At 30.8% G+C, this 11,888-nt stretch overlaps 1 protein-coding gene across 2 annotated transcripts in view; it reads right to left on the bottom strand.

The window, feature by feature from the left end:
• Hcf (Host cell factor) overlaps window positions 1-11,888 on the bottom strand; it is a 49,222-nt gene that overhangs the window by 26,534 nt on the left and 10,800 nt on the right. Inside the window, exons 4-10 of one of the 2 annotated variants that reach the window (XM_014427533.3) lie at window positions 9,373-9,593; window positions 7,835-8,026; window positions 3,448-3,599; window positions 2,125-2,270; window positions 1,122-1,309; window positions 959-1,027; window positions 70-242 (exon numbers count right to left, since the gene is read on the bottom strand). In XM_014427533.3, the coding sequence (XP_014283019.1) occupies window positions 70-242; window positions 959-1,027; window positions 1,122-1,309; window positions 2,125-2,270; window positions 3,448-3,599; window positions 7,835-8,026; window positions 9,373-9,593 (1,141 nt within the window). The remainder of the gene's footprint in view (window positions 1-69; window positions 243-958; window positions 1,028-1,121; window positions 1,310-2,124; window positions 2,271-3,447; window positions 3,600-7,834; window positions 8,027-9,372; window positions 9,594-11,888) is intronic. The other variant, XM_024360219.2, reaches the window with a different exon arrangement.

The raw sequence follows: 11,888 nt of genomic DNA, 5'->3' as shown, positions 1-11,888 counted from the left end.
GTTATTAGTTTAAGATTAAAAATACCATTACATTAAACTTCAGCAATACACATGGACTACAATTCTTACCGTGACAGTCATTCCTTGGCTTGTTTTCAACAGAGTTACTATTTGAGGAGGTCCTTGAGATACAGGTTTTTGAACCAAAATCTGGGATTTTTGGTTTGAAGTTGGTTTCAGCACATTTGCAGTAGTAGTGTTTTTTACTGGCTGACCCTGGGTTGAACTATTGGTAGTAATGACTGTAGAAGAAAATATCTGGATTAAATACAGGTTTATAATTTTTATTTATTTAAAAAAAAAATTTCTAAACTGAATATTGAAAATTTACAATACACTTTCAATATACTTTTCTTTATTTCAAAATAATTTTGGTAATTAACACGTTGGCTAACAACTACAAGATAACTCATAGTTCGCAATCTTGCCTAGGATGCCCACTACAAGTTAGCTCCTAGTAAAATTACGAGACAACTTGTAGTCAGCATTGTGAGCAATAAATGCAGACTTGCTTGTCGGCAGTCAATATGTTAAATTATTTTCTCAAATAACCTTTTATTTTTATTTTTTTTAAATTCATATAGGATCATATAAATATTTGTAGCGTATACAAATTACATTTTAGGTCATTCCAAAATTTGAAATTACCTCAGATAAAAAAGTTGCTATATCCTGCCCGTCATGATTAGTAACACACTTTTATGTCATATTAAAACTAATTACTTATTACGTAATCTGTTACTTCAAGATAGTTGTTATAAATTATGCAGATTTATCTACTGTGTAAGCTGAATGGATTTTCTTGATAATATTATATTGTTTATACGAACAAGCATAATGTCGCTCATATTTCAAATGAATTAAAGAGAAAAAGGAAATACATCTAATGTGAGAGTTCTCTCAGGTGTAACCTAGTAAAATAGCATTTACAATATATCAATAAAATAAAATATTTTACCCGGTATAATGGTTGGAGAATTGATAGCTGTTGCAACAGTAGGGGGTTGTTCAGGAGCCTGAAGACCTCCTAAAATGAAGAGAAACAAAAATTTCTTAAGTAAAAATCAATAATTAAACAAACAGAACATTACTCTTGAATATGACGTGGATATAAAATATACCTCCAGACACAGCCTTTCCAACTGGTCTAAGAACAGGCCTTATAACAGGTCTAATAACGGGTCTGACTAAGGGTCGGGAAACACGACTACTTGTAGTTGTTACAGATGGTTTATACGGAGTTGATACTTTAGTCACTTGTACCTTCGGTGGAGTGGGAGCTGAATAAGGTGCTGGAGGTACATCATACCTGAAAATAATCAATGTCTTAAAAAATGCTACGAACATTCTAAATTATACATAAAATGACCATGATTGTGAGTGTGTGAGTAGCAGGGGAAGAGTACCTGTATAGTATCATATAATTTGAGACAAACAGAAGAAATATTAATGAGAAAAAAAAGTTAAAAATTATTAAACAGTGGTGTATTAATTGAAATAATCATTTATTATATCACAAAATATTATACTAAATCTAATTTCTAATAAAAATATCTGGTATAACCAACTCAGAAGACTTTCCTTACGATTTAGTGTGTTAAGTTAACTGTTTAATGAATACTTGAAAAAGGTAGACATGGCTCTAAAGTTTAATACACAGAATCATTAATAACATTGGTCTGATTTAATACTTTTAAATAATCTAACTAACTATTTTGGCATGTTAAAAACTTAAAATAGTGATTTCAAAACACTTTAATATTTATCCTCAATCTTAATAAACATGTAAGACATCGTACCATAGAGACCAAAGTGACAAATAAAACATGAGTATACCAACAAGTGCCCACTTGTGTAATTTTTTCCGAATGACAGAGAATAACTTGAAGATAATATGAATAACACAAGGAGCTATGGTTGGTATAGTAAATGCACTTGTGTCACTGTTACTGAGTTAAAGATATTATAATAATTAAAATTCTTTCTTCTCACAATAATTATATTTTTAATTAAATAATAATAATAATTTGAACTAGAGATGCAGCTAACACAGTGAGCTATAATTAGTTAGATTATTGCATAAGAAAGATTCATAATTTATTTAGTAAATAACTTAACACTTACTTCTGGACTTGTAATAAATAGCATTCGGCCGAAGGCACAGCAGGCCAACATACTTCTAAGGCAGCAGTTGCGGCTTTAACAAGCTGCACTCTACCCATAGGACTAGGTCGATCAACTTCTAGATACCACAAATCCTTACAACATACCTAAACAAATTAAGTAATGATTTTACTATTTCTTTAATTCTTTTTCAACAAACCTAAGCATTAGTCCCACTGACCTTAGAATAATGATCAGGTATTTCTACATATTAAAGAGTATTAATTATACATATTGGCAGGTAGCTAAGGAATCATGCATTGGCACTAATACTTTGAAAAGTATATGACAAGTCCTTCTTACCAATTTGAAACTCACAAACTTGAGCTCATCCCCATATATATATTTTATAAAAATGGAATAAGTCAGAATTTTTATTAGTTACAGAAAATAGAGGCATTTAGTATTAAAGACATGATACAGATGCAGTTTATATGACATAGTAAATAAAAATTAACACTCCTTTGTAACAAACCAATGTAAATAGAAGCCAGGGTGGCCGAGTAGGCTAAGATGTGTTTAATAGGTATTTGAAGTTAAGTCACAGATAACCATTCTTCACAGAAAGTCAAACTACTCATATTTCCCTAAGCGAACCATCTCCCCGGGGAATGTGGAACCTTTCAATTTCATGGGGGCAATTAAAACCAACCTGGCACAGGAGTGATGACTCTAAGACTATGCACAATAGGGAAATCCGCAGTGGTTTTCTATGGTGTTAAATACAACTACCTGGAATTCTGATCCATAGATGTTCTGCTTTGTAAAAATTTTCACCTTGAATAGCCATAATCTGTGGAACTAGATCAATATATCAATAGCCTAATTTCAAAGTATGGCTGACAAAAGAGCAGACCGAATTGACCCAAAGGGACTGATTCATCATATGTGCTATGATTAACAAGCAGCATCATCATGCTTAACTAAAGTGAGGTGAACTTCATCCTGGATATCTTTGTGCCCACAAGCAATTAATATCCATATTGAGACAACATTGCTTGGTCAAAGATTGTAATCATCAGTAATGCAACCAAAAAAAAAATACTGTGTATGTATGTACAAATATATATAGTTATTTACCTACAAGTAAAACAAAACTCTATTAATGATATAATATATGACAACTTTTACCAATTATTTCATTGATAACAATTTTAAATCTTCCACAAAGTTGTAAGTGGAAACAATTTTAGTAAATGACAGTGAGGATAAATAAGGAAAACACAATGTTAAAACTTTATTTTATTTATAACAGTAAGTATGGTAATCTAACTGGTTACATACTGCTACCTGATTGTTCCAGGCCTTTCGATATCCATCGCGGCCTGACCAAATATAAATTCTTCCATTCACACCGACTGCACAATGACCAGCTCTAGCTCTAGGCATATTCTCTTCAGATGAATCCATAGAAAGGTCTTCCCAAATCATGGTGTCTAAGACATGAAAAGTAAAAAGTTTTAACTACATAAGAAATTACATAATTGAAATAAATAAAAAAAAAAATTCAACTGTTCTTTACACTAAAAGAAAAACAGTCTATGCATAATAGTTTAATAATTAGTACGTATGAATGTACAAACAAGATTGAATAATTCTTATTCATGAAATTTTTTTAATAAATTTTAAAACATTTCAGCTAAATAGCTTATTGTAAGGGTGATCTGTTTTCAGTAAGATAATATATTATTGATCAAACATCAAATCACACAGTCCACTAGGTTTCACAGGTTTTTTTGCTGCCTTCTTCCATCCCTCAAAGAATATGTATTTCAGTCTTTACGGTACCAGCCTCCCCTGAATCAAGAGCGGTCTCAAAAAGAAAGAACGCTTCTCCCCTCACCTTCTCAGTGGCTTACTCATTTTATGTTCCTATCCTGTATTAACTTAATGTGCAGTTATACAGTGTTTTTTCTAATAATTTTATACTCATCTTTTACAACCTTCAGGATTTATATACAAGTCTAAATCAGGTTCAGTTATTCTATTTTCACCTAATTATCCTAAACACCCTATCTTATTTTTCATCTTATGAACCAAATCAGACCAAATATTCGCACACACCACGGCAATAAATTTGAAAATACTAAATATAATTCACTCAATTTATTCTATTATCTGCATATTATTATATTTTTATTTATTTATTTTTTCCCTCAATTTATTCTATTATCTGCATTTTATTATCATTATTTATCATTTTCTATAGTATTTCCAATGCTTATGTTTCACTCCACTCTTACACTCTTAAGAACTTTGCCCTGAAGTACACCCTCAGAGAGGCCTATATCAGAAGAGGTTTCATTGTTCTGCTTAGAAATAAAAGAGGAAATCTTTTAAAGATTTATTTATGTTCATTAGAATATCTAACGATTTAGTACAGACTCTTTGACTCTAGCTTACTTCCAAGTAAACAATGATTAAGAGTCAAATGTTCTACAAAGATAGAGAACCCTAAATACTAACTCCCCTTGGTAATCAGATTACGCCTTTCCACCCAATTCATCAATCTGTCATAAATAAAGTTTATTAACGGTTTGGTAGTTGTATTAAACAGTGAAATACCCCTACAGTTGAGAAGATCAAACTTTTGAAATGGAGTAAAATAAATTGTATAACCGCAAAACAAACTTTCAGTTTAACTCTGCTAGGGAGTTCTGCAAATAATATCCGAAACTTAGGGAAGTGATAGTAAACCTTAAATGCAACAGGAAATTTCATTTGGTCTGATGTCTGATTCCTAACAGTGAAGATATAAATTTTTTTTGTGTGTAATATTTTTTGTGAATAGGAAGGAATAACTAAAAACAACTGAAGTTAGGTAATTTTAAATTACAGCATAGTAAATCTGAAAAAATTGTCTTCAAAAACAAGAATTAGTTTCGTTAAAATAATTTGAATGAAGCTTTCATACAACTAAGTATCACAAAGTTTTTTGTAAAATCATGAATTAATGGCTTTCTAAAATTAGTTTTCTACTGAGCTACAGATTTCCCACATTTAGAAAAACTTTGTTTAATAAGCTTAGGCCTATTTTTATCAAGTTGAGATCTGTAACTATTAAGCCAAAATTCGTCTCCAGGTAGTAAAACTTGTAAATTGTGAAGTCAAATTCTGTCTCCTTAAAGTACTAGTGTTTTGAGCAAAAATCATTACAAATTACTAAAACAGAGTTTTTATTTCTAAAAAATATGTGAAATAAAATATTCAATGTGGATATAATAAATGATATTCTCCTTTTAAAAAGTAATAAAATAAAAAAATTGACCTAAAATAATAAAATTTAATAAACATACTTAATATTGCTGGTAATGACAGAATACCATACCATATCATTACCAGGAATATTAACCCACTCATTCCCTAGGGTAGTAATATGATTTTTGGATGTTTTCAAATTGATGCCAAAAATTTTTGTTAAGTAAATTTGAAAATTATTGCATACTGGGAGCACTACTTGGAGTGATGCTTATATGGACCACAAAATGGGTAAGGATTCAACTATAAAAACAAATGTTGCACCAAAAAAGTATTTAATTGTTACATGATTTCAATAATAGGGGTATTCAAGATGTGTTAAATGTAAAATGTTATAAGTATAGAATTGTGAGCAGCCCAATTTAAAGTCATGCTAAATGTTAAATGCCTAAGCTCCTAGCGGGTTTTCTGAGCAACATGTTTCATAACCTTTTCTTCCAAAACTTCATATTATTGTTTACTTCCAAGTTGATTACAGTAATTAATTACAACATGCATAAATTGAGAGAAAAGTGGAAGTTATGTAAAAGTTTGACTACCAAATGCCTTGTTGATCTTCTGACTTGTGAGGAACAGAATCAAGAAAAGCTAATTGACAACTCTCATTGCATTATAATTATTGTCATTCATTTTTTTATTAGTTTTAAAAACATACAAAACAATACTAATACACAATCAAAGCACAAAATACAAGCAAGTACTCAAACATGACAACAAATAAAATAGTGACGATTAAACTTTTTTAAATACAATTTTAAGGTACAGCTTTTATTTTTATTTAGTTTACAACCATCAATTGGTTTCCATGGCATCTAAAAAAAAAATGTATAACAAATTATAAACATTGTATCTGATTTAAGTATTGTGAAAATGTTACCATGTTACCCACTTAGAATTTGAGAAATTTGTGCTAAAAAAACTATTGGTTTAGGTTTGATTCAAAACCGTCAGCAATTCCTATGAATATCCCCTTATCTACTAAAGGCGGCCTGAGTTAGTGGGCCAGTTAAGTGTGACAGGAAGAGACAGGGCTGGCAAACCTTAAGTGCTAGGTGATTTTGTGGCCTCTTTTTCTGTATTATGTTCTCCTCACCGAATAAAAGCTCCTCACTTGTGAGATTTCAGACATTAGAGGTTCTTGGACAAACTTATGAGATAATAGGCTACTTATTTCATGTTATTTATTTTAGGAGGTTGTAGAATATAGTTATATTAATATATTGTTTTGATTTTCCAACTCTAAACACAGTCCGCATATATGCAACTAGAGCAGTGGGGAACCGAAATGATTACCTGCATGTAAACAGCTAGAGCCTTAAAAGCATTAATTGTGTGATATTGATTATGTTCAATATGAGATACATAGAATTCAAAATTAAATAAATTTACACCTGAAAAAATTTTAATAACACAAAAACGTAATAAATAGAAATAGTTAGGTTCATAATTCCACTCGCTATCATTCAACCTACAAAGATTAACAGCAACTGGTATTTATACTACTAGAATATAGCTTCTCTTTATGCCATATCAAGGATGTTCCATGGAATAGGAAATTGCTTTCACATTTGCACCCCTGTATCTAACATATTTCGTCATCCTGTGGACCCTTTCTTGAGATAAAAACTTTTCAAGTTATGTGTATTGTAAGCAATGCAATGGTGATGGTGTTCACTAACCCCTAAAAGACAACAACAGTTGGAATAAATTCTTAATGTGAAAAATGGTGACTGTATTCACTAATCCCTAAAAGACCACAGAAATTGGAATTAATTCTTGATTTTTGCACATGAGGGTATCCGGAATTAGTCGATGATCCGTTAAATATCAATTTCCAAAATATGGCTCCATACACATTCAGTGAACTTATTCTATCATCTGAGTATATAAAAATATACCACATCTTATCAACTCACTTGGAGAACCAGATACACCCTATTCCATGGAATGCTCACTGCACTGGTAAGAGGTAATACCTGCAGTATAGTTAAATAACTATCCCCCATATTAGTGGGAACAAAATACCACTTGACTGTTATAAACACAATTCACCTTTATCTGGAGAAGATTAATGTTAATTAATTTCAATGTTTTAAATGTTTCAGAACACTCTATTAATTTAGAGAATATAGACTAATTCTCAATTGGAATCCTATTAATGTCTGACAATGAAAGTAGGAGAATTTAATCACCAGATCTTATATTTAAAAATATAACAACACATGTACATATATATATATTCAAAAGAGCTATGTAATTCTTTGGGGACAATGCCAGAATAAACATTATTTTTATTTCAAGACATTCATAAAAATAAAAGAAAAAAAAAAAAAAAAAGAAAAAGAGAAATGAAAAAGTCACAATGAAACAATTTTACAAATATATTCATAGAAAAATACAATTATATAATTACCTAAATTCAAGCAAGCCAACTGATTTGTACATTTCCACTCTTTTTCATGAGTAGCAACTTTCACATCGTCCAATACCATGGGAACCCAGCCTCCAAACACATACATCTTTTCACCAACAACTGTAGCTGTATGCAATGATCTAGGTAATGGCTGGGGACCACCAACCACAGGTTCACTCCATGTCATTGAACCTGGATTAAGGAAAAGAAATTTATATACATAGTTATACCCTATATTGATAAATAGATCCATTAAAGTAGCAAAATAAAATGAGTAAGAACAAATAAAAAGACTTCATGAATACAGAGATTAGAGTAAAATGAAATTAACGACGAAATTAATGAACTCTAGTTACATAGAATTAATTAGAAGTATGCCAAAGATGGTACTGCAGACTGATATTATTTTCTCTACAAGGATTGGTAACTCCTTACACGTTACCATGATGAAGGTCTCAAATTCAAGCTAAACATTGGCACAAATAAATAACTTTTACTAATTTGTATATCATTATTGACTGCACCCCCAACTGTCTTCTACTCATATTGAATCTGCAGTCAACAATGAGCACCTTATTATGATTTTTACATTAATAATTTATATTTATAATTGTAACATTGTAAATAGTTAGGGGTGTTTTTTCATGAGACTGTTTCACACCATTATGAGCTGTTAAAAGTAAATCAAATCGCTATATAATTACCATGTAAGACCCACCTGGCCTATAATATATATTTATATATATAAAGGTAAAAATCAAACTTGGGTTATTAGCACACAAAAACAGCAAATAAAATTAATATACTAACATGGTATATTATTAGATTATAATGACTAAACTAACTTAATAAAAAATATATTACATATGAATAAAAAAGATGATTTATGAACTAGTGCAACTCAAAGTTATAGCCATAAACAAAGACATGAACTAAGGCCTATTATAATAATAGTAACTTATGACAAAAACAATCTCTATATTATATGTAATCACATTTAGTTAGTGAATTAACATTTTAAACAATGTGGAAAAAAAAAGAAATAAAAGTTGGAGTGAAATGCATTACAATAGTAAAAGACAGAAACACTTGCCAATTACTACTTAAATTGGTCAATTTCATAACACAATTTTTAACTCATTAGGTAGGAATAAATTTACATTAGTAATACTATACACCAAGTATATTAGTAGCTTTAAAAATATTGAGAAAATAATAAAAACATTACTATTTTTAAATTAATCATTTATTACTAATATTATAATGAATGACAAAACAGAACAAAATCAAGGTCTTACATATTATCTTCTCAAAATCTCCACCTTTCTTATAAGAACTTTTATATTCAAAATCTGACTGTTTTACTTTTATTAAATATACATAATCTTAATAAAAAAATGTTTGATGCTGAGTATAATAAACAAATGTTATAAAAACAAACCTCATAATATAAACGAACAATAACCATAATACAAAAAAATAAAATAAAATAATAAACATATTACAACAAATAAAAGACTAGACGATATAACTAATACCTATATCAAGGATCCATAAATCTCCCAAACGGCATCCTGACATTCCTCCATATATTATCAAACGCGAATTCCCTTTGGCATCTGTGTGAGCAACTGCAGTGTGAGACTCTCTGGGCGGAGGAGAGGTGCCATAAATAATGGGTTTTTCCCACACAGTAGAGTTATTAGAACGTAATTCTAATATGTACAGATCATTCAAATAACGAAGCACTGAAACAGGACTTTAAAAAAAAAAGAAATATAGATTTATAATGTGTGATACAGCTTAAATTATTTTTGGAAGATTCCATAACACCCATATGATTTCTAGTGTCATAGTCTACAATGGAAATCAATGTCATTAATAATACAGAAAGCAGTAACTTATTTATAAGACATTTATTGAACAATAAAATTTAAAAATGATGATACAGGGTTGGATTGGCCAAAGATGTGCCGCTTCATTATTAAATATTCTTTGAGAGATTCGAAGTTTTAGTTTTGAATTCTTCCAAAAATAACCTATTATATTTTTAACATAAAAAATTCATTTATATTAATGAATGTACTAACTAAATTTGAATTTAGAGCATCTGACACAATAAGAGAAAATAAATAAAAAAGTGTTACATCATGACCTATTGTAACATGAAAAAACAAGCCAGAGGAACTTAATGACTATTGCATTGACTGACAAAACTAATTTTTAGTAGTTAATCGGATTAACAATGCTCCCACGATAACCATTAATTCTGACACTATAATGCCATTATGTAGATCCAGCTTATTTCTGAAAGGAAAAAGTGTGAGTAAAAGAGCTAAATGTTTTAAAAAATTTGAGTTTATATGTGAATGAGGGATATCAAATTCAAATAATGTTAAAACATGTATAAATGTTAGATCATGTATTTATAAGTAACTGAATTTCAAGGTAGATTAAACATTTATATATTTTGACTGCAACCCCCAACCACCTTCTCCTCGTAGAATTTTATACCACATTTTTTGTTGTAACTTCTAAATAAACCTATCAATTTGAAAAGTTGAACACAAATTTGAAGAAGAAAACGATCACAAATAAAACAAGCATATAAAATTTAATTTATTTCTTTTTTCGATTAAATTTAAAACCTAAAATCTTAAGTTTTGAAAATTCAAAGAAATTTTATTGAGTGATGGTGTAGAAAAAAAATCTTGAATCTAACATATTTTTCAGTTTTCAAATCCATCCAACCTTTCAATCATAGAAATATTAGATTCCAAAGTAATGCAGCTAGTACCCCACTTGAAAACTTGGGGAAAGTTGCATTGATCAATGAAATGAAAAAATAACTTTATTCTGGGACATATGTCGCCTAAGAATAAATACATGGTTCATATAGTGAGATTTTTATCTGGCGAGTGTTTACAAATTTTCAGATTGTAGAATGAAATTACATTGGTATATTGGCTTTACTACTGTTTATAATGTTAATCAATAACTGCCTATTTATTTGATTACAAAGATGTGGAGGTTTGGTTATTCAATAAATGAAGGAATAGGTGTTGTTTAAAGGAGAGAATGGATGAGGACTGGCGAATGGAGATGGGAAGAGAATTCCAGAGGGAGGTTGCACGTATGACGAAGGATTTGCTAAAGAAGGAGGTTCTATAGGAGGGCATATATAAATCATTCGGATGGGATCTGGTGTTTAATGAGTGGATGGATGAACGAAGAGTGAGGAGATCTAGATATAGGTAGGTTTTTTGATGTTAAGAACTTGAAATAGAAAAACACCAAGGAGGTATTGCCTGTTTAGATTGGAGGTTGGATAGAGCCTCTTCAACTCGGAATACCAGCGGGAAACGAGAGCGCTTAGGGAACCCAAAGATAAATCTTACAAATCAATTCATGAGTCTCTTCAGTCTCAACTCTAGTCCTGCAGATAGCCCTCCATACACCAAGGATCTGTAGTCGAAGAGGGGGAAGACGAGAGGATACTAGAAGCTGACGAGTGTTCTGAGGAATGGAATAACGGAATTTTAGGAATTGTTTGAGTACAGTTATGGATTTGCGTGTGATTTGGGAAATATGGTTATTCCAGGAGAGGTGTTAATCAAAGGTGACACCAAGGTTTTTTATTGTAGGATAGAAGTGAATCGGTTGGTTGTTAAGGGATAGTAGAGGAGAGTAAAGGAGGGTATGAAGGAGGCGCTTAGAACCGATAAGAATGGCCTTCAGCTTCAAATCATAGTTAACCCATGCGTTAATGCTGTCAATATCTTCCTGTATCTTTTGGATGGCCTCAAGCATTTTGGAGGGATGGAAGAACAGATAGATTTGGAGATCGTCTGCGTATAAGTGGTACTGTGCGTGTTGAATGGAATCAGGAAAATCATTGATATAAATGGAGAAAAGGGTTGGTAAAAGTGAGAAGCCCTGAGGAACACCTTGTGACAGAAGCAGGGGAGAGGATAGAGGTTTGTTCGGAATGATGACTGTTTAGGAATGATGGGACAGGAAGGAGAGGAACCACTTTAGGACACTATTTGACATG

This window comes from Halyomorpha halys, unplaced genomic scaffold (assembly GCF_000696795.3).
Source record: "Halyomorpha halys isolate HHAL.00 unplaced genomic scaffold, Hhal_1.1 Scaffold654.1, whole genome shotgun sequence".
NCBI classification, from domain to species: domain Eukaryota; kingdom Metazoa; phylum Arthropoda; class Insecta; order Hemiptera; family Pentatomidae; genus Halyomorpha; species Halyomorpha halys.
The sequence above is the reverse complement of the archived record's forward strand: the minus strand, read 5'-3'. Positions and strand labels throughout refer to the sequence as shown.